General features: G+C 40.0%; 1 protein-coding gene across 1 annotated transcript in view; it reads left to right on the top strand.

Annotated features, from left to right (window-relative positions):
* Nucleotides 1-14,152, top strand: part of LOC102741683 (cytochrome P450 2C41) — a 19,179-nt gene extending 5,027 nt beyond the window's left edge. Inside the window, exons 5-9 of the mRNA XM_081823076.1 lie at nt 2,529-2,581; nt 3,621-3,762; nt 3,920-4,107; nt 11,028-11,169; nt 13,437-14,152. Coding sequence (XP_081679202.1) covers nt 2,529-2,581; nt 3,621-3,762; nt 3,920-4,107; nt 11,028-11,169; nt 13,437-13,618 — 707 coding nt within the window. The 3' untranslated portion in view covers nt 13,619-14,152. The remainder of the gene's footprint in view (nt 1-2,528; nt 2,582-3,620; nt 3,763-3,919; nt 4,108-11,027; nt 11,170-13,436) is intronic.
* Nucleotides 14,153-21,811: the final 7,659 nt, after the last annotated feature.

The following is a 21,811-nucleotide window of genomic DNA, read 5'->3' as shown; positions in this document are numbered from 1 at the left end:
GCTGTTTTGTGGGCAAAATGTTATTCTGCTCTTTTTTTTTTTTAAAGATTTTATTTATTTGAAAGAGAGAGAGAAAGCATGATTGGGGGGAGGGGCAGAGGGAGAAGCAGACTCCCCACTGAGCGGGGAGCCCAGTGTGGGCTTGATCCTAGGAGCCTGGCATCATGATCTGAGCTGAAGGCAGATGCTTTCACTGACTGAGCCATTCAGGCACCCCTCTTTTTTTTTTTTTTTAATAATAGCTTTTTATGAGATTTTACCTTAATTTTCTGTTTATTTTTATGTGAAATTGGTTTTCTGGAACTTTTAAAGGGAATTGTGTGGTTTAGGAATATTTTTCTAACTTCATAGAGCTCCCTCTTTTGTTGTTTTTATGTAATATTAAAAAATGATGGTGGCTCGCCAACTCTGTTCCCCTCACACTTTTATTTAGATCAAAGACTTGCAAAAGTCACCTGTTTTTATAAATAAAGTTTTATTGAAACACACACACACAAAGTGTGGACACCTTCCCAGAAGAATGCACCTATATGAATGTTTTTGTATTTTGCACATATTGTGAGGGATTTCCTTAATGCTAGGAAGCTTCTCCAATGATCCTGGGCTCTGACATCTCTCATATATCAATTAACAGTATTTCCTTAATAGTATATTTAAAAACTGCATTGTTACTCTGGAATTCATTAGAGTATTTAGATTCTAGCTTGTTATTCCTTTTTTCTTGTTTTTAGTATGTTCACTGAGTATAATTCACTTGCCACACCCTTCCCACATTTCAAGTATAATTCAGTAATTGTGTATTTACAGAGTTGTGCAACCACCACCACAATCAATTACCAAACGTTTTCATCACCCTCAAAAGAAGCCCCATAAGCTTGAGTAGTCATCTCCACTGTCCCCAAAGCCCTCCAGCTTTCAGGCATCACTACTGTACTTTGTCTCTATAGATTTGCTATTCTGGGTGTTTCATATTAATGGAATTATACAGTATGTGGTCTTTTGTTCTAGCTTCTTTCACTTCATTCCTCTACGTGCTTGAATGATATTCCAGAGTGGATATACCATATTTTATATATCCACTCCTTGATTGATGGACATTTTGATTGTTTCTGGGTTTGGGCTTTTTTAAAAAGATTTTATTTATTTATTTGAGAGAGAGATTGAGAGAGCACAATCCAGGGGGAGAGGCAGAGGGAGAGGGAGAAGCAGGCTCCCTGCTGAGAAGGGCCCAATTCTGGGCTCGATCCCAGGACCCTGGGATCATGACCTGAACCAAAGGCAGATGTTTAACCCACTGAGCCACCCAGGCACCCCTGGCTTTTTGGCTCTTATGAATAACGCATCTATGGACATTTGTGTGCAAGTTTTTGTGTATACCTATGTTTGTTTGATTGATTGATTTATTTATTTATTTATTTATTTATTTATAAGATTTTATTTATTTATTTGACAGAGAGAGACACAGCGAGAGAGGGAACACAAGCAGGGGAGTGGGAGAGGGAGAAGCAGGCTCCCCATTGAGCAGAGAGCCTGATGCGGGGCTTGATCCCAGGACCCTGGGATCATGACCTGAGCCGAAGGCAGACGCTTAATGATTGAGCCACCCAGGCGCCCCTTGTGTATACCTATGTTTTCATTTCTCTTGGGTGTATACCTGGTGGTAGAATTGCTAGGTCATATGATAATTTATATTTAATCTTGGGAGGAAGTGTGGTGGATCAAAGACCTAAATGTAAGAGCTAAAAATATAAAACTCTTAGAAGAAAACTTAGGCATAAAATTGGCTAAAATTGATAAGCTATGTGTATGTAAACACTGATTCTTCAAATTCACTTCAACAGATAGAAATACTAATAATGGGGGGCGCCTGGGTGGCTCAGTTGGTTAAGCAACTGCCTTCAGCTCAGGTCATGATCCTGGAGTCCCGGGATTGAGCCCCACATCGGGCTCTCTCCTCAGCAGGGAGTCTGCTTCTCCCTCTGACCCTCCCCCCTCTCATGTGCTCTCTCTCTCTCTCTCGTTCTCTCTCTTTCAAATAAATAAATAAATAAATCTTTAAAAAAAAAAAAAGAAATGCTAATAATGGTTTATAAGTGCCCTACTCTTTTTCCTGGCCTTAGAGTAATTTTGGGTTGGAAAGGTTAGAACAGTGTGTGATGTTGATGTTACCAGTGGGTCTAGCAAGTACAGCTATTGAGGTTAAGCCTGTCTTAATGGAGTTGATGACATGTTAGGCATGCCACAGGTCACTTGGGGATTGTAAGAACCTTATTAAACTAATGTTGGCCTAGAGGACTGGATAGGAAGGTTTTGTTTTTGGTTTTGGTTGTTTTGTTTTGTTTTTTTTGTATTTTAGTGACCTGCATAGTCAGTATTTCAAGTGGCCCCATTGTTTTCAATTTTGTGTCACTCTTACCTTAAACCAACTTTAGTTAGTTGTCCTTGTGAGGTGCTTTTATTCTCCCCACGTAGAATTTATGAGATCTCTATTCAGTCTCTTATTCTCAGCATTTGCCTTACTCCTACAGTCTCCTTCATCCCTTATGGGCAGTTAATGCCCAAACTTTCTGTCTTCATGTCTGTAATATTTCTTCTGTGTATCTGCATTAATTCCTGCACTTGTTTCCTAGACCAAACTGCCTCCTACCTTACATCTGGAATACCATAGTGGCTGGCCCCCATTTGTCTTTGTAAATCCATTCTCACTACAGTCTGTTCTAGGATGTGCTGCCATGTTAGCTTTTGCACATTTTCAACTTCATAATGAGTTCTTAGGCAATATAGAATCCACATAAATTCTATAACAGAAGAAGAGTATTGCAAACTCTTGATCCTGGCTTATACCATTTTTTAAGATACGGCCCTAATTTACTCATTTCTATCAGTTAGGATTGGTTTGCCTACCAACAAGAGAAAACCCAATTAACAATGTTTTAAAGAAATAGTGGGTTTATTTATCTCAGGTATAGAGAATCTCATGTTGGGCCGTCCAGGACTTGTACAGTAGCCCTGAAGTATCATGGACTTGGGTGCCTTCCATTTTTCTTTAGCATTATTACTGTGTAGGCTTCATGTTCATCATGTTTCAAGATGATGTCTACAGTGCCTCCACCAACATATCTGTGTAGACATGTAGTAAGAAAAAGGAAAGAAAGTGACATCAATAGGCCATTGGGGACACCTAGGTGGCTTAGTCAGTTAAGTAGCTGCCTTCAGGGATTGAGGGTCCTGGGATCGAGCCCCACATTGGACTCTTTGCTCAGTGTGGAGTCTGCTTCTCCCTCTCCCCTCTCCCCCCCCACTCATGCTCTCTCTCAAATAAATAGATTAAAATCTTTAGGAAAAAAAATGGGCCATTGGTAAGAAATCGGTTGTTTGCCAGTGTAGTTGCAAAAGAGGCTAGGAAATGGAATTTGTAGGCAAGCAAGGGGTAAGGGAATAGGAAATGAAGATTGGGTCAACTAATCCATACAATTTGCCATGCCATACAATTGTTGTTATTTTAACACTGCACTCTCCAGTTTCTAAGTTTGATTAACTTTATAACATGTGTTATTTTAGATTTATTGTAATTACATATGCTGGCAAAGCAGCAAATAATTGCATCAAATAATTCCTAGGAAAAGTACAATGAGCAGTTGGAGTTTACTTCTGAAAACTTGATAAACACTGCAGCTGATTTGTTTGCAGCTGGGACAGGGACAACAAGCACCACCCTACGATATGGTCTCCTGATACTGCTGAAGCACCCAAAAGTCACAGGTATGGCCAGCATGGAGGGCAGGGTGTACTTCTGGACATATAACTGATGTTTATAATGATGTTGGAACACCTTCAAAGTGTTCATATAACCTGAATTGGCATGTAAATGTATATGCATTTGTTTCTTTTTTCATCAGTCTCATTTGTGTTTTATCAGCTAAAGTCCAGGAAGAGATTGACCGTGTAATTGGCAGACACCAGACCCCTTGCATGCAAGACAGGAGCCGCATGCCCTACACGAATGCAGTAGTGCATGAGATCCAGAGATACATTGACCTTGTCCCAAACAACCTGCTTCATGCAGTGACCTGTGACATTAAATTCAGAAACTATGTCATCCCCAAGGTAAGATGTGTCTCTCCTACACCTAATTTCAGTGCTCTTTAAGTTCTCATATCTACAGTATGGTTTCAATCCTCTACCAATATGGATGAGAGAATGCAAAAATCATACATGTGACAGCTTGAAGGATTTTGTGCTGTTTCCAGTTTGAGGCTATACATTTTTATGATAGGTTTTGATATCAGGCTGTGTAAGTCTTCCAAATTTGTTCTATTTCTTTAATATTGTTTTGGTTTCTCTTAGCTATTTACATTTCCAAATAAATTTTAGTATTAATTTGTCAGTTATCCAAAGCACTTGGCAATGGTTTTTATCAGGGTGATAGTAAATTAATTTGAAAACAAATGACATGTTGGAATCTTGAATCTTTCACGGATATGGTATATTCTCCCAATTTATTTGGGCTTTCTTTAATTTTTTCAATATTGTTTTCAGTGCAGTGGCTTGTACATCTTTTAGGTTTTTCCTAGATAAATGATATTTTTTATGTTATTATAAATTGTATAATTTTTTTAAATGCCTTTTCTACTTTTTTGGTATATGGAAATATAATTGATTTTTTTATTTTGATGACTTTATATCTAACAACTTTTACAAATTCACTTACCATTATTAATAATTTATGGATTTATAATTTCCATGTACACAGTTCTGTGATCTGGTTTAATTTTTGTTTTAAAAATTAATATTTAAACTTTACATTTCATATACTTACAATTAGCTTTAATTTAAATCTAAGTAACCATGGATCACTCAAGGCCACTGTATTGGATAGGACTGATCTAAGGTTTTTTTCTGTAATACTTAAATCCTTATCTTAAAACCAACCTTAGTTCTGCAATACTAAAAATTTTAAAAATAAAAATAAGTTTGTGCCATTTCATTCGATGACCAAAACCTTACTTGAACGGAAATAAATCTATTTTTATTCCTTATTGAGGCCTCTTTATGTGACTATTCATGTTTTAATAAAGAAATATCAGTGTGGGGGCAACCTGCTGGCTCAGTCAATAGAGCTGCAACTCTTGATCTTGGGTTTGTAAATTTAAGCCCCACGTTGGGTGCAGAGATTACTTAAAATCTAAAAAAAAAAAAACAGTAGTATCAATATATTTGATTATATGATACCACATTATTGGGAGTATTTTAAAATTTATGGTATATACATCATAATATTTTTCTAACAAGTCAAACAATTCTGAATTTGAAAACGCATTAGGCCCCAGGGGTTTCAGATGAAGGATTGTGTACTTAATCTTTCAAGAAGACAAATGTTCATATTTTATGGGCTGAAGTAGAAAAATAAGGAGAGGCTAAAATAGTCCTCCTACATATAACTTTGAAATGGTTGAAAAAACAGCTTTGAGGAGAGATAGTCCAGGATGGCAGAGGAGTAGGAGACCTTAGTTTCGTCTGGTCCCAGGAATTCAGCTAGATAGCTATAAAATCATTCTGAACACCTGTGAACTCAACCAGAGACCCAAAAGAATAGGTGCAACTCTACAAATAGAAAAGCGACCACTTTCTGCAAGAATGACAAGACAGAAAACCTCACATCAAAGAAGAGAACAAGAGGCAGTACTGACTGCCAGGGACCTAATCATTATGGACATAAGTAAGATGTCAGAACTAGAGTTCAGAATGGCAATTTAAAGATACTAGCAGGGCTTGAAAAAAGCATAGAAGACAGTAGAGAATCCCTTTCTAGAGAAAGAAAAGAACTAAAATCTATTCAAGTTGAAATCAAATAGGCTATTAATGAGATGCAATAAAAAAATGGAGGCTCTGCTGGGATAAATGAAGCAGAAGAGAGAATTAGTGATATAGAAGACCAAATGATGGCGAATAAAGAAGCTGAGAAAAAGAGAGAGAAACAACTACTGGGGGCGCCTGGGTGGCTCAGTCGTTAAGCGTCTGCCTTCGGCTCAGGTCATGATCCCAGGGTCCTGGGATTGAGTCCCACATCGGGCTTCCCGCTCTGCAGGAAGCCTGCTTCTCCCTCTCCCACTCCCTCTGCTTGTGTTCCTGCTCTCGCTATGTCTCTCTCTGTTAAATAAATAAAATCTTAAAAAAAAAAAAAAAAACAACTACTGGATCACAAGGGGAGAATTCAAGCACGAGGGGAGAATTCAAGCGATAAGTGATACCATAAAGCGAAACAATATTAGAATAATTGGGATCCCAGAAGAAGAGGAAAGGGGGAGCGAGAAAGAGAGAGAGGAGGGCAGAAGATATATTGGAGCAAATTATAGTGGAGAACTTCCCTAATCTGGGGAAGGAAACAGGCATTCAAGTCCAGGAGGCACAGAGAACCCCCCTCAAAATCAATAGAAATAGGTCAATATCCTGACATATGATAGTGAAACTTGCAAATCTCAGAGACAAAGAGTAAATCCTGAAAGCAGCTCGGGACAAGCAATCTACAAGGGTAGAAACATTAGACTGGCAGCAGACCTCTCCACAGAGACCTGGCAGGTCAGAAAGGACTAGCATGATATATTCGGGGTGCTAAATTAGAAACTAAAAGAATTTGTGAGCACTAAACCAGACCTGCAAGAAATATTAAATGTTAAAAGGGATCCTTTACACAAAGATAGAGCCCAAAAGTAACATAGGCCAGAAAGGAACAGAAACAATATACAGAAACAATAAGTTATACCAAATAAAATTCATATTTTTAAGGGTAAAGTCTAGTGAGTTTTGATCAATATATGATGTCACGTAACTAGCACTACAACTAAGATATAAAACATTTCTATCATCTCAAAAATTTCCCTCATTCTCCTTTTACAGTCAATCCACCTCCCCCAGTTTCAACCCTTGGTAACCAGTGATGTACTTTTGGTTCTATGGTTTTGCCTTTTAAAGAATGCAACATAATGGAATGTGACATAAAAGTAGTATAATTTGTAATCAGTATAAGCCTTTGTAATCAATATAATGTCTTTTTTATGTGGCGGAATGTGTTTGAGATTTATCTTTGTTATCACATGTACCATTAGTTTGTTGCTTGTTTTGATGAGTAGTTTTCATCATATCGAGTGCCACAAATTGTTTATCCATTCACTGATTGATGGATATTTGGGTTGTTTCCAGTTTTGGGCCATTTGAATAAAGGTGCTGTGAACATTTGCATACAGATTTTAGTGTGGACATAAATTTTGTTTTCTTTTGGGTCAGTGCTTAGGAGGGGGACTTTGCTTAACTGTTTATAAAAAACCATCAAACTGTTTTCTAAATGTGGCTGTGACATTTTACTTTCCCACTAGCAACGTATGAGAGTTCCAGTTGCTCTAGGCCCCCTCCACCACTTTCCCTGGTTGGTCTTTTTAAAGTTTATTTTATTTTAATTTTAATTTTTAATTTTTTTAAGATTTTATTTATTTATTTGAGAGAGAGAGCACGCATGAGAAGGGGTAGGGTCAGAGGGAGAAGCAGACTCCCCAACAAGCAGGGAGCCCAATGCGGGACTTGATCCTGAGACTCCAGGATCATGACCCAAGCGGAAGTCAGTCGCTTAACCAACTGAGCCACCCAGGCACCCCTTTTTAAATTTTAGATACTAGAAGGGGTTGTGTGGTGATACCACATTTTGTTTTACTTCTCTTTTCTGGATGGATAAGGATGTTTCACTTCTTTTCATGTGCTGATTGACCACTCATATATATTCTTTGGTAGAGTGCTGAAACTATTATTCCTATTTTTTATTGGGTCATTTACCTGATTTAATTATTGCAATCCTTTATATATTTTGCATGCAAGTCTTGTATCACATGTAGGTGTTGCTAACATTCACTCTCAATCTGTTGGGTTTTTTTTTTTTTTCTTTCCTTTCTTTAGCTTTCAAAGAATGTCTTTAAAAGAGCAGAAGTTTTGAATTTTGATGGAGTCCAATTTATCAATTTTTTTCTCTTTTGACTTGTGCTTTTGTGTCCTATCTGAAAAATTTGTTGCCAACACAAGTTCCCAAATACTTGCCCTTATGTTTTCTTCTACGAGTCTTATACTCTTAGCTTTTCTATTTAGGTCTGTGATCCATTTAAAGTTCATTTTTACTTATAGTGTGAAGTAGGAATTGTACTTTTTTTGTTGTTATGAATATCCACTTGTCCCAGCATCATTTACTGAAAATATACTAGCTTTTTCTTAAAGTAACATTTTCACATACTACTTGTCTTAAAATATATAAGGCAATTTTGAAAACAAAATTATAGACCTTAAATATGATAAACAGAGGATGGAATTTCCTTCCAATTTTTAATTTAAAAAGGTAAAAAATCTAAATAGCCTTTAAACACACACACACACAATGACTATGTAATGTTTTATGTATATATAAATAATATATATGAAAATGTGTATACATCTATATATTAAGTGCATATCTACCTATGTCCATCAATCTACCTCACTCCTAAAAACTTCAGTATCTATCTTCTAAGAATGAGGGCTTCCTGCACAGCAATAACAGCATTCACACTCAAGGAATGATCATGTATACAATAATTTTATCTAACATATAGCCTGTAATTACATTTTTTCATGCATCCTAAGATACTCTTTAATAGCTTTTTTTGAGGGGGTATCTAGTAGCTAATCAAGGAATATGTATATAATTTGATTATCTGTCCCTTTAGGCCCTTTTTATAAAGAACATTTACGTTTCCTTTATTTGTTTCATTTCAATACACTGACAGTTTTGAAGAGTCCAGGACAGTTGTCATGTGGAATATTTCTCAGTCTGGTTTGGTGTGGTTTTTGTTTTCGTTTTTGAGATTAGATTTCAATTCTGTGTTTTGGGGAAAAAAATTACATAGGTGATGTCGTGTATGTCCCACTACATCACATTTTGGCTGGAGATGTGTAATATCAATTTATACCACTATTGGTGATGCTAAGGTACTGACTTATGAAGGAGGTATCTGCCATAATTCTCTGTTGTTGGGGTTCTATTTTTCATAGGTAATTAATAAAAAAAATCTGTGGCATGGTACTTTAAGACCTTGTAAATATCTTGTTTCCCAAATCATTGATCCGACAGTTTTAGCATTAATTAATGATCTTTACTTGATAAAAATGGTAAGTTTTTAAATTTTATTATTGGGGCATGTTTGTGTGTGTGTGTATCTATGTATAGCTAGGATTCATCTATAACAAAGAGTTCCTCCACATTTTTATTTTTATTTTTTTAAGGATTTTATTTATTTATTTATTTTAGAGAGACAGAGTGTGAGTGGGAAGAGTGGGGAGAGGGGAGAGGAGAGAGAGAGAATCTCAAGCAGACTACCTGCTGAGAGTGGAGCCCAATGCCGGGCTCAATCTCACCACCCTGGGATCATGACCTGAGCCTAAATCAAGAGTCAGATGCTTAACTGACTGAGCTACCCGGTGCCCGCCCCCGCACTAAAAGAAATTATTTGAGAGAGAGTGAGAGAAAGTGTGCAAGTGGGGGGAGGATCAAAGGGAGAGGGACAAGCAGACTCCGTGCTGAGTATGGTACCCAACATGGTGCTCGATCCCACAACCCTGAGATCATGACCCAAGCCGAAACCAAAGTTGGACGTCCAACCAACCAAGCAACCCAGGTGCCACCCCTTTTGTAAATTAAGAGAAACAAATTGCATCCCAAAGATAAATACTCATTACTTGTTAGTGTATTTGTCATATTGTCAAAGAAGTCATTTTTTTTCTCTTGAGCAAATTTTCTTTTTTTTTTATTTAAGATTTTATTTATTTATTTGAGAGAGAGAGAGAGAGAGCATGAGAAGGGAGAAGGTCAGAGGGAGAAGCATACTCCCTGCTGAGCTGGGAACCCGATGTGGGACTCGATCCTGGAACTCTGGGATCATGACCCGAGCCAAAGGCAGTCACTTAACCAACTGAGCCACCCAGGTGCCCCCAATTTTCCTTTTTTACTGTGGTAAAATATACAGAACATAAAAGTTACCATTTAGGTATTTTAAGTGCACAATTCAATGAAGCTTAGTACAGTCACTGTGTTGTGCAGCCATAGATACTGTCTAGTTCCAGAACATTTTCATCAGTCCAAAAGGAGATCCCTTACCCATCAAGCAGTCATTCCCCACTCCTCCCTCCCTCTCCCTCCCTCCCTCTCTCCAGCCCCTGACAACCACTAATCTGTTTCTGTCTGCATAGATTTACCAGTCATTTTTTTAAGTAACCTCTATGCCCAGTATGGGGTGTGAACGCACAACCTCAATATCAAAAGTCTCATGCTCTACTGACTGAGCCAGCCAGGTGCTCCACCAGAGTCATTTCAAACCAGATCAAACCTCTGTTTTTAAAAGCCCTAGGAACAGATTCCAAATACTCCTGACTTTTCAAGAGCCAACAAAGGCTTCCATTTTATTTATTTATTTATTTATAAAATTTTTATTTATTTATTTATTTGAGAGAGAGAGCACGAGCAGGAGGAAGAGCAAAGGGAGAGGCAGAGGGAGAGAGAGGATCCCAAGCAGACTCTGTGGAGCCAGAAATGGGGTTCCATCTTACCACCCTGAGATCACAACCTGAGCCGAAACCAAGAGTGGGACACTCAACTGACTGAGCTACCCAAGTACCCCTAGACGCTTCCATTTTAAACCATAATCCACGTGAGATGTATGAAAACCGAAGCAATGAAATAGAGCAGGGAGTGAGACAGATACAAGTGTCCAAACACTGTGATCAGTGGAGGGGATTCAGACCCTATTGGAAGCCATATTAGCATCCTGACTAGCACTGGCCTTAATCTTATCCCGGTTTATTACTTGGTCTGTCTGGCTGGAAATGCCACTGTCCTTCTTTGGAAGGGATTCCTCACATAAATATCAAAAGATTGAACTAAGTGATTTGCCACATTTCTTCCAACTCTACAGCTTTTATAATTTATAACCCAGTTTATCTTCATCTGTTCATTCCAGGGCACAACCATATTAACATCACTGACTTCTGTGCTCCATGATGACCAAGAATTCCCCAACCCAGAGATATTTGCCCCTGCCCACTTCCTGGATGATAGCGGCAACTTTAAGAAGAGTGACCATTTCGTGGCTTTCTCAGCAGGTAATAAAAATTAAATTCCTTAGGTGCTGAAGGGGACAAAATATTTTGGGGGGATCAGTTGAAACCTACATGGTGCCTGCCCTGGGGTGGGTAGAATTGTTCTTTGTCCATGACCAAAAGCATCACTCCTAATGCCCATGCATTTTCCCCCACTCAGCATACATCGTTATTATTGGAACTTTGGCTGGGTGACCCAGTTTTTCCAAAGTGAGAAAGTTAGAGAATAGGTTCATTGAATTCTGCCTCTAGATATATCACTAAGCTACCAAGAGCTTCTCTTAGCAGCAGCTGAAACTCATTTAGACTTTACTCACTGGCCATGAGAAAGGTATATAACTCCTCAACTTTGAGTTAAGTATCTTTTTAAAAAATTGTTTATTTGAGAGAGAGAGAGGCACAAGCAAGGGGAGTGGCAGAGCAAGAAGGAGAAGCAGGCTCCCTGCTGAGCAGGGTGGGGGTGGGGGATGGGGGGGGCAGGCAAAGGGACAAGCAGATTCCCACCGAGCCGGGAGCCTGATGCGGGGCTTGATCCCAGGACTCTGATGGGATCATGATGGGAGCTGAAGGCAGCCACTTAACTGACTGAGCCACCCAGGGCCCCCTGAGTTAAATGTCTTCTATGTGGGTCGCCTGGGTGGCTCAGTCGGTTAGGTGTCTGACTTTGGCTCAGGTCATGATCTAAGGGTCCTGGGATTAAGCCTTGCATCAAGCTCCCCACTCAGTGGGGACCTGCTTGTCCCTCTGCCCTCCCCTGCCTCCCGCTAGTACTCTCTCTCAAATAAATAAATACAATCTTAAAAAAAAAAATTATCTTCTATATGATATCCCTCACTCCCCAGAGTGAGCTCTGGGGTGACAGGCATCCACAAGCACAGCGTGGACACCAAAGGGGTAACACTCTAGTTAGGGAAGCAGATTAGTAAACAGATCATTAGACTAGTGTTGTGGGAGAGGAAAGCCCAGGCTGCTCAGGAGACAGAAGAGGAAGCTGCCTGCTTCCTGCTCACTCATACTCCACAGTGAGGCAGAGTTTATACTGGAATAAGCACATTCTAACAGCAGAAAAGGAATTTGAGCTGCCTCACAGGGGACAGGGAGTGGGGGAAAGAAGAGGGGGACGGGGTGCTTTTACAAAGTGGACCATAGGAGCAGGACATTTCTATAGATTGAGGAGGTCAGAACCTGCCAACTAACCACAGCATCAAGGAAACCTTGGGAAAGTGGCAGAATGCCCTGCAGTGGTTCCAAGGCACCTGATTGTCCTCCACTCAAGATCACGTATCTTGGATATTGCGTCTCCACATCTATAGTGTGTGCTGAGTCTCTGGCGATGGAGTCCCCTTCATTTATCTGATGGCTTTTGATGCCTGCTTTGGGTCTTGCACTGTACATACCAAGATGTCAAGGACTGAGCCTTCCCTACAAGGAATGCACATTTTAGCATGTTAGAAAAAGAAATAAACAGAAAACTATGATTCAAGGTGAGGATCTATGCTTTAATTGAAGAGTGAATAAGATGCTGAGGAAACCCAGAGAAGGCAAGACTCTACTGCCAGAGGGGATCATAGGGATTATGGAGAGGAAATGATATGAGACTTAGGTCCTGAAAGAAGTACAAGAGAAGTGCACCTTAACCAAAGGAAACAGCATGAGATAAAGCTGGAAATGTCATGGTGTGTTGGAGATTGATGAAGATTGGGTATGGCTAGAACTGAGAGTAGAGGTATGGAGGATGGAAGGAGGGATAGGGAATGTCAGACTGGGTACAGAATGTGGAGGGTCAGTTCCACCCATTTGACCTCACCTCATAGGACAGATCAGGGACACACTGAATATTTTAAAGTGAGAGAGTGACACATTTAGACATGTGCTTTTGAAATCACATGAAGGAAAAAAAATCTTTGACACAGATATATGAATTCCCTTCTCTTAGTCCTTCTCCCTCCAAAGCACTTGGACAAGTGGGTGTGTTTCTACAAAGATGTATGGAAACTGGAAATGTGAAGAGAGCAGTTGTAATGTGGAAATACATAATGAATGCTTGATGTAGGCCTGATACTCAATAGATATTTGTTGAATGAAGGGTTCCTGTCAAGACACTAGATGAATAGCAAGCATTTCCATCCTTCTATCCAGCTGCCCCTCTAACCTTCCTTCCAGCTCTCCATCAGTTCAGTCATTCATCAGATACTTCTTTTGGCATACTTCTTGTTGCAGTTCGAAATGTAGTGTTCAAGGAACAGATCCCTTGTGTTTGTTATTTTCAGGAAAACGAGTATGCGTGGGAGAAGGACTGGCCCGAATGGAGCTGTTTTTATTCCTGACCACCATTTTACAGAAATTTACCCTGAAATCTCTGGTTGACCCAAAGGACATTGATACCACCCCTATTGCCAGTGGGTTTGGCCATGTCCCACCCCCCTACCAGGTGTGCTTCATTCCCATGTGAGGAAGGGCAGACCATCTGCCTGCCCCTGTGCTGGTGTCTGTGACTCCTCCTCCTATGGGGCATCATTCACCTCCTTCTCACTGCTGGGGATGCACTCTCTGACCTCATCTCTACTTCCCCAGTCCCTCCATACCCAGTGAACATCCAACCTCCATTAAAGGAAAGTTTCCAGGGGCGCCTGGGTGGCTCAGCCAGTTTAATGTCTGCCTTCAGTTCAGGTCATGATCCTGGAGTCCTGTGACCGAGCCCCACTTCGGGCTCCCTGCTCAGCGGGGAGTCTGCTTCTCCCTCTCCTCCTCTCTGGCTTGTGCTCACTCTCTCGTTCGCTCACTCTCTCAAATAAATAAAATCTTTAAAAAAAAAAAAAAAAAAGAGGGCGCCTGGGTGGCTCAGTTGGTTAAGTGACTGCCTTCGGCTCAGGTCATGACCCTGGAGTCCCGGGATCAAGCCCCGCATCGGGCTCCCTGCTCGGCAGGGAGCCTGCTTCTCCCTCTGACCCTCCCCCCTCTCATGTGCTCTCTGTCTCTCTCATTCTCTCTGTCTCAAATAAATAAATAAAATCTTTAAAAAATAAATAAATAGATAAATAAATAAATAAATAAAAAGAGCAAAGTTTCCAGAATTTCATTGTACACATGCTGTGCTGTTGTTTATACTCTATAACACTTGTATTTGCCACCACATATACTTATCTAATATTGAGCTATTACCATGTTATCACCATGGAACAAAACCAAATGATTAGTATACGCTAATACACAGTCATTTGTCCTCTGCATGTTGTAAATGGAAAGCCTTATTATTTGCTGAGCCAGTTTTTAGACTTTCCTTCTTTTTTGCATAATACAGGTAAGATATGGAAGAAAATAGAGTCCAAAGAGGCCACACCATGCTGTCCTCGTAATGATAAGCACAGAGAGGGGCAACGGGGGAGAGGGCAGGAAAGCTCTCTTGGCTCAGTGTCACCTACAGTTACTTGAGGTTTGGATTTAAAAGTGAGAAAAGTTGTGTCCAGGAGCCGGGTAATAGAATTTCAGCAATGGGGGTAAGGAATAATCCGTGTTAGAACTCATTTCTCTGCTTTGGTGTCACTTTGAACACCAAAGATTTGACATGTTGGTATGAGTTTGTTTCAAACTTAGAGTCAGGTATTAACGTATGCTTTCATATTGCTAATCAAATCTTCTAAGGGTCATTCTTTGCTCTCTGACCTAGAACAAAATCCCTGGGGCCATCACTAGATAGTCTTTTTTCTACTTTCCAGCACATTGTTTTATACCTAACACAAGTGTGATGGCTGTGTGATGCTATGATCCTAAAGTCTTTATCTAAAACATAGACAACTAGACATCTTATACCAGTCAAATAATTTCCATCATTTTTTTTCTTATGTGTTTAAGTGTATAAAATAAGCATCACCTACTACCTTCTGCCAGCTCATCTCCTAGAGAAAACTTTTTATACTTTGGCATGCATTTTTAAGATAACGTATGAGGATAGGTATACATAAACTAATATATGTCCAAAGTATATATTCACACATAATATATATTATATATACACATGAAATTAAAAATGATTCTTTACCATTGGCCTCATAATAACACATAATATTCTACAACTTGCTGTTTTTCTACTATACAATATGCCATGGAAAATTCTAAATAATAAAAACATGGGCAAATGAATGGACAGATTACAGAAAAGGAAATGAAATGGTTCCTAAACACATGAAAAGATCTTAGAAATAAAAGGTACAAATTAGAACTGTATTATATTCCTTTAAACCTTGATTGGTATATGAAAAGATTTTAACGGAAGTATTAGCAAATGTGTGTGCCACACATTTGTGTGTGTGTTCTAAAGTTACCTTCTCTGTGAAGCCTACCCTGAGATTCTTTTTTTTAATTAATTAATTAATTTATTTGAGGGGGGGCCAGGGAGGGGCAGAGGGAGAGAGGAACTTTAGCAAACTGAACTCAGCAAGCGCCTGTCGCAGGGCTCGATCCCATGACCCTGAGATCACCACTCGAGCCAAAAACCACGAGTTGGATGGTCAACCAACTGCACCACCCAGGCGCCCCTACCCTGAGATTCTTATTGAAACTTGTAAACTCTTCTCCATCATCACGTTCCCCATCCTTCACCTTCTGAATCTCCTTACAATGTGTTTGCCACTTCGCACGTTTCATGTTAATTAACCTTGCTCATAAACCTAGGGGGTAGATAGTATTTGTATGAGTTTCCTAATGCTGCTATAACAAATGACCAAGTCAGTGGCTCAAAACAACACAGATTTACTACTTACTTATAATTCCGGAGTTCAAAAGTCCAATATCTGTGTTCGTGGGCTAAAATCAAGGTGCTGGCAAGGCTGCTTTCTTCTGAGGCTCTAGGAAAGGATCCATTTCCCTGCCTTTACAGCTTTGAGATGCTGCCAGCATTCCTTGGCTCATGACTCTTTCCTCCCAACAGTCCCATCTTCTTGCTTATTTTCTTGTACTTATTCTAATCTTCCTGTCTCCCTCTCCTAAGGACTATGTGATTACATTTCGTCTACCTGGCTAATTTAGGATAACCTCCTCATTTTAAAATCCTGAAGAGGGGCACCTAGGTGGCTCAGTCAGTTAAGCATCTGACTTCAACTCAGGCCATGATCCGGGGATCCTGGGATGGAGCCCCACATTGGAGTCCCTGCTCAGTGGAGAGTCTGCTTCTTCCTCTCCCTCTACCCCTCCACCCACTCTCCCACCCCGGCTCATGCTCTCTCTCTGGCACATGTGTGCTCTCTCTTTCAAATAAATAAATAAAATCCTGAACTTAATCATATTTGCACAACTCCTCTGACCGTTTAAGGTATATAATCGGTTAAGTGTCTGCCTTCAGCTCAGGTCATGATCCCAGAGTCCTGGGATTGAGCCCCGCGTTGGGCTCCTTGCTCAGCAAAAAAAATCATTTTTTTTTTTTGCTATTAACTCTCTTCCCCTACCCTCCTTTAAAAAAATCTTCCATTTTGTGTATCTCCTTAGAGAGTCATCTATTTGCTAGATGGGATGCTGCCTGATTCATAAATCATGTAATAAAGCCAATTAGATCTTCAAATTTATTCAGTTGAATTTTGTTTTTTTTTTTTTTGTTTTTAAAGATTTTATTTATTTGACAGAGAGAGACACAGCAAGAGAGGGAACACAAGCAGGGGGAGTGGGAGAGGGAGAAGCAGGCTCTCCTCTGAGCAGGGAGCCCGATGCGGGGCTCGATCCCAGGACCCTGGGATCATGACCTGAGCCGAAGGCAGACGCTTAATGGCTGAGCCACCCAGGCGCCGCTGAATTTTGTTTTTTAACAAGGCTTATTAAACTGATCTTTTTTGAAGCGTTTCTTTAAAAAGAAACAGAAGCAAATCACACCCAGACTTCCCAGTAATTATTTTCCCTAAGATTATTAGATATAGGATACCCACATCTTATTTCTCAGCTCTATGAATATGGTCGCATTTGATGGTTAAGTTATGAGACTAATCTCATAGTAACTAGGTAGACTTCCAAAACTAGAAGTCTTTCTTCAATCGTTTATAAAGATAATTTTATTAAAGATAATTTAAAAGACCTCTCGTATGGTGTTTGCAAAGAGCCAATTTCATCATTCAGGAATGTCTACTTCTATAATGTTCTAAATGAGGTAAAGCTAATTTAATGGTGCTAGAAACTAGAGCAGTGGGGTGCCTGGGTGGCTTAGTCATTAAGCGTCTGCCTTCGGCTCAGGTCATGGTCCCAGGGTCCTGGGATTGAGCCCCACATCGGGCTCCCTGTTCCGCGGGAAGCCTGCTTCTCCCTCTCCCACTTCCCCTGCTTGTGTTCCCTCTCTCTGTCAAATAAATAAATAAAATCTTTATTTTTTTAATTTTATTTAAAATCTTAAAAAAAAAAAAAAAAAGAAACCAGAGCAGTGGTTGCTTCTGAGGAGGGGGGATTGCTATGAAGAGATGTGAAGGAATTTTCCAGGGGGATGAGATTGTTCTATACCTTGATAGGATGTGGTTACTCAGGTGTTGGTGTTTGTCAAAACTGACTAAGCTGTAAACTCAGCTCTTACTGGAAGGCCCCAATGCCCCCAGATGAGCAAGATGTTTAAGGCCATTTCAAAAAGGGAAGGTGTTTCAAGTTCCAGAAAGTAAGCCTTTTCTTATATCTGTTCTGATCTAGCCTGACCCTATGCTTATAGTTGTCATTTTAAGACAGGAAACTGAAGGGACCTCATGAAAAAGAGCCATTTTTTTCCCCTTTGCAGCTTTTCCTGCTCGTATTCTTGCTAGGACCTGCACCCCCACCTTACAAATATGCTTATGTTTGTCCTCCTTGTAAAGATCAAGGAGTTAGTGATTTCTTTGGAGTCGTCCAGCACAATAGGTAACATCTAAGGCGTGATGAGGTGGGGTTGTTCTCTAAAACCACTGACTCCACAAACACCATGACACCAAGACCCCTGGCTTCAGGGACTGAGTGACTTATGAAGGACACCTGGACCCTGTCCTTGTTCTGACTAGTTTCTGGATGCCTGAGAGGACACGTGAACCACACCACAATCACCAATAAAAACCCCAGACCCCCAACACGGATGAGACTCCTTCCTTTCCTTTCTGAGTCTCCCAGACAGTCAGTGTGTCTATATCTGCTCTCTCTATATCTTCAGTAAACCCCCAATGGGCATTTTAAAATTTATTTTATTTATTTGACAGACAGCGAGCACAAGCAGGGGGGGCGGCAGGCAGAGGAAGAAGCAGGCTCCCTGCAGAACAGAGAGCTTGTTGTTTTTTAACAGCATATTGTGGGCTATCCTACTTAAGAAAACTTTTGTTCAAGGCCAGCTTGCAGACAACAAATGAAATTCGAAAATGATAGTAGAATGATAAATACTTGTATAGTGCTACTATGTGCCAGGCACTGTTCCAAGCACTTTGCCCACAATAATCTCTCAATATAAATTATTACAAGGCCATCTGTGAAGGATAACTCCATGTCAGAATTTAAGTTACCAATCCAATATGGTTTTTTTCCCTTTAAAAGTTAGAGCATATCAAATAACAGCACAATGATTCTCTAATAGCTTCTTTTACTTTTATGTATTTTAGGGAGTGATATAATACAGATTCGTGCTGTCTTTTGCCACATTTCTATAGTTATCAGTTACTTCTGATTTTTTCACTTTGTCTTCTGTGAATCTGTCCTTAGCTCTTATTTCTTTTAAAGAAATTGCCTTGGGGGGCCTCTGGGTGGCTCAGTCTGTTAAGCATCTGCCTTTGGCCCAGATCATGATCCAGGGGTCCTGAGATGGAGCCCCGCATCAGGCTCCCTGCTCAACAGGGAGCCTGCTTCTCCCTCTCCTGTTCCCCCTACCCCCTGCTCGTGCTCAATTTCTCTGGTGTTCTCTCTCTCAAATAAATAAAATCTTTAAAAAAAAAAAAAAAGAAAGAAATTGCCTTGGAGCCGTATCACTGGTAAACCTCTCTGTTGAGGCCTCCAGCTAAGTTGGTTCTCTGCACCCACTGTCCCCTCCCATGACCTGTGTGATTACTGTGCCATCTCACTGGCCTGGGCTGAGTTTGGACCAGAGCCACTGAGTGGCTCCAATGGTCAGCTTGGCTTCTGAAGTGTCTCTCAGACCTTTCATTTTTCACTTGACAACAAAGGGAGATAATTTCTTGTGACTTCAGTCTTTCTCTCCAAAGAATATAAAAATTCTGCTCCAAACTTAGAATTTATGATATTTCACTTGAGAAGGAACTTTATTTAGGAGTTAGCTGACTCAAAAGATTTCCTATTATTGATAGTAGTAGTTCAGTAAGTACAGTTTATTGATGAGTTTTAACCATCTCATTTCATAAACTTTGCCTCAATTAAGTGACAGGAAATCAATGGGAGCCCTCTCAACCTGCAAGCTGGAGGATAATCTCAAAAGGCAGTACTGAAATTTATACTGAAAACAATTATGTATGTCAATCTACTAAAAGACCACAAAAGGTGGCATGATTTCTCCATTAAAACTGATCTTTGGGGGACACCTGGCTGGCTCAGTCAGTAGGGCATGTGACTCTTGATATTAGGGTTGTGAGTTCAAGCCCCACACCAGGCATACCTAAAAAAAAATTTTTTTAGGGGCGCCTGGGTGGCTTAGTCGTTAAGCGTCTGCCTTCGGCTCAGGTCGTGATCCCGGGGTCCTGGGATCGAGTCCCGTATTGGGTTCCTTGCTCTGCGGAGAGCCTGCTTCTCCCTATCCCTCTGCCACTCCCCCTGTTCATGCTCTCTCTCTTTCTGACAAATAAATAAATAAAATCTTTAAAAACAAAACAGCTGAACTTTGGAGTTCTAAATATGATTTCAAGGAGTCTTTCCACTTTACAGGGCAAAATTTCAATTTATTTTGCCTGTTGATCATTGAAATTAAGTTGATATTACTCAATAATTTATCTTTGCAATGTCTTACAGTTTCCTGTATAAATGGCTTTCACATCATTTCTTAAACTATTTCCAAATCTTTTATTATTTTTGATGCTATTGGTCCATCCATCTTAAGGTGGATGGAATTGTTTTTGAACTTTCATTTTCTAATAGTTTGTTACTAGTATATAGAACATTTGATTTTGTTCTTGAGTTTTATACATTGGCCTTCCATCTTGCTAAATTTATTAGTTCTAGGAGCTTTTTTGTGGATTCCTTGGTGTTTTCTGCCTACAAGAACATTTCATCTATGAATAATGACAATTGTACCTCTTTCCCCCAACTGAAATGCTTTCTATTTTTCCCTTGTCTTAATAAACTGATTAGGATCTCCAGTACAATGTTAAATAAAAATGGTAAGACTGGTTATCTTTCCTCTATTCCTGATCTTTGGCAGAAAACTTGAGGCTTTCCTCATTTTATATGTTATTAGCCGTAGGTTTTACATGGGTGCCCTTTACCAGGTTGAGAAAGTTTCCTTCTGAAGGAGAGGAAGGTAAAGTCTTAGCTAAGACTTTTTAAACATGTGTTAACAAAAATTCAACTGACTAATTTAAAATTCAAATTGGCTTTATCGAATGATTCATGATCAGCCAGCATCCCATCTAGCAAATAGAAAGGAGCTCTGTGGAGCAGAAGAAAAGGAAAGGTTTTGTTTGTTTGTTTTTCAATTTTTTTTTTAATTTTATTATGTTATGTTAGTCACCATACAATACATCATTAGTTTTTGATGTGGTGATCCACGATCCATTGTTTTCGTATCTTAGGACCCCTCCCAAGATCAAGGAAAACAGGCCAACACCCCGGCATGTAATAGTAAAACTTGCAAATCTTAGAACCAAGGAAACCATCTTAAGGGCAGTTAGGGGGAAGAGATTCCTTACGTACAGAGGGAGGAACAGCAGAATAACATCAGACCTATCCACAGAGACCTGGCAAGCCAGAAAGGCCTGGCAAGACATATTCAGGGTACTAAATGGTAAGAACATGCAGCCAAGAATACTTTATCCGGCAAGGCTTTCATTTAGAATGGATGGAGAGATGCAGAGCTTCCACGACCGGCAGAAACTGAAAGAATATGTGACCACTAAGCCGGCCCTGCAAGAAATATTAAGGGGGGTTCTATAAAAGGACAAAGACCCCAAGAGTGATATACAACAGAAATTTACAGGGACAATCTATAAAAACAACATCTTCACAGGCAACATGATGACAATTAATTCATATCTTTCAATAATCACTCTCAACGTGAACGGCCTAAATGCTCCCATAAAAGGCACAGGGTTGCAGATTGGATAAAAAGACAGGACCCATCCAGGGGCGCCTGGGTGGCTCAGTTGTTGGGTGTCTGCCTTCAGCTCGGGTCATGATCCCAGGGTCCTAGGATCGAGCCTCGCATTGGGCTCCCTGCTCAGCAAGAAGCCTGCTTCTCCCTCTCCCACTCCCCCTGCTTGTGTTCCCTCTCTCGCTGTGTCTCTCCCTGTCAAATAAATAAATAAAATCTTAAAAAAAAAAAAAAAGACAGGACCCATCCATATGCTGTCTATAAGAGACTCATTTTGAACCTAAAGATACATCCAGACTGAAAGTGAAGGGATGGAGATCCATCTTCCATGCCAGCAGGCCTCAAAGAAATTTGGGGTAGCATTTCTTATATCAGACAAATTAGATTTTAAACTAAAGTCTGTAGTTAGAGACA

Source organism: Leptonychotes weddellii, chromosome 6 (genome assembly GCF_054177405.1).
Source record: "Leptonychotes weddellii isolate Sample4059 chromosome 6, ASM5417740v2, whole genome shotgun sequence".
NCBI classification, from domain to species: Eukaryota; Metazoa; Chordata; class Mammalia; order Carnivora; family Phocidae; genus Leptonychotes; species Leptonychotes weddellii.
The sequence above is the reverse complement of the archived record's forward strand: the minus strand, read 5'-3'. Positions and strand labels throughout refer to the sequence as shown.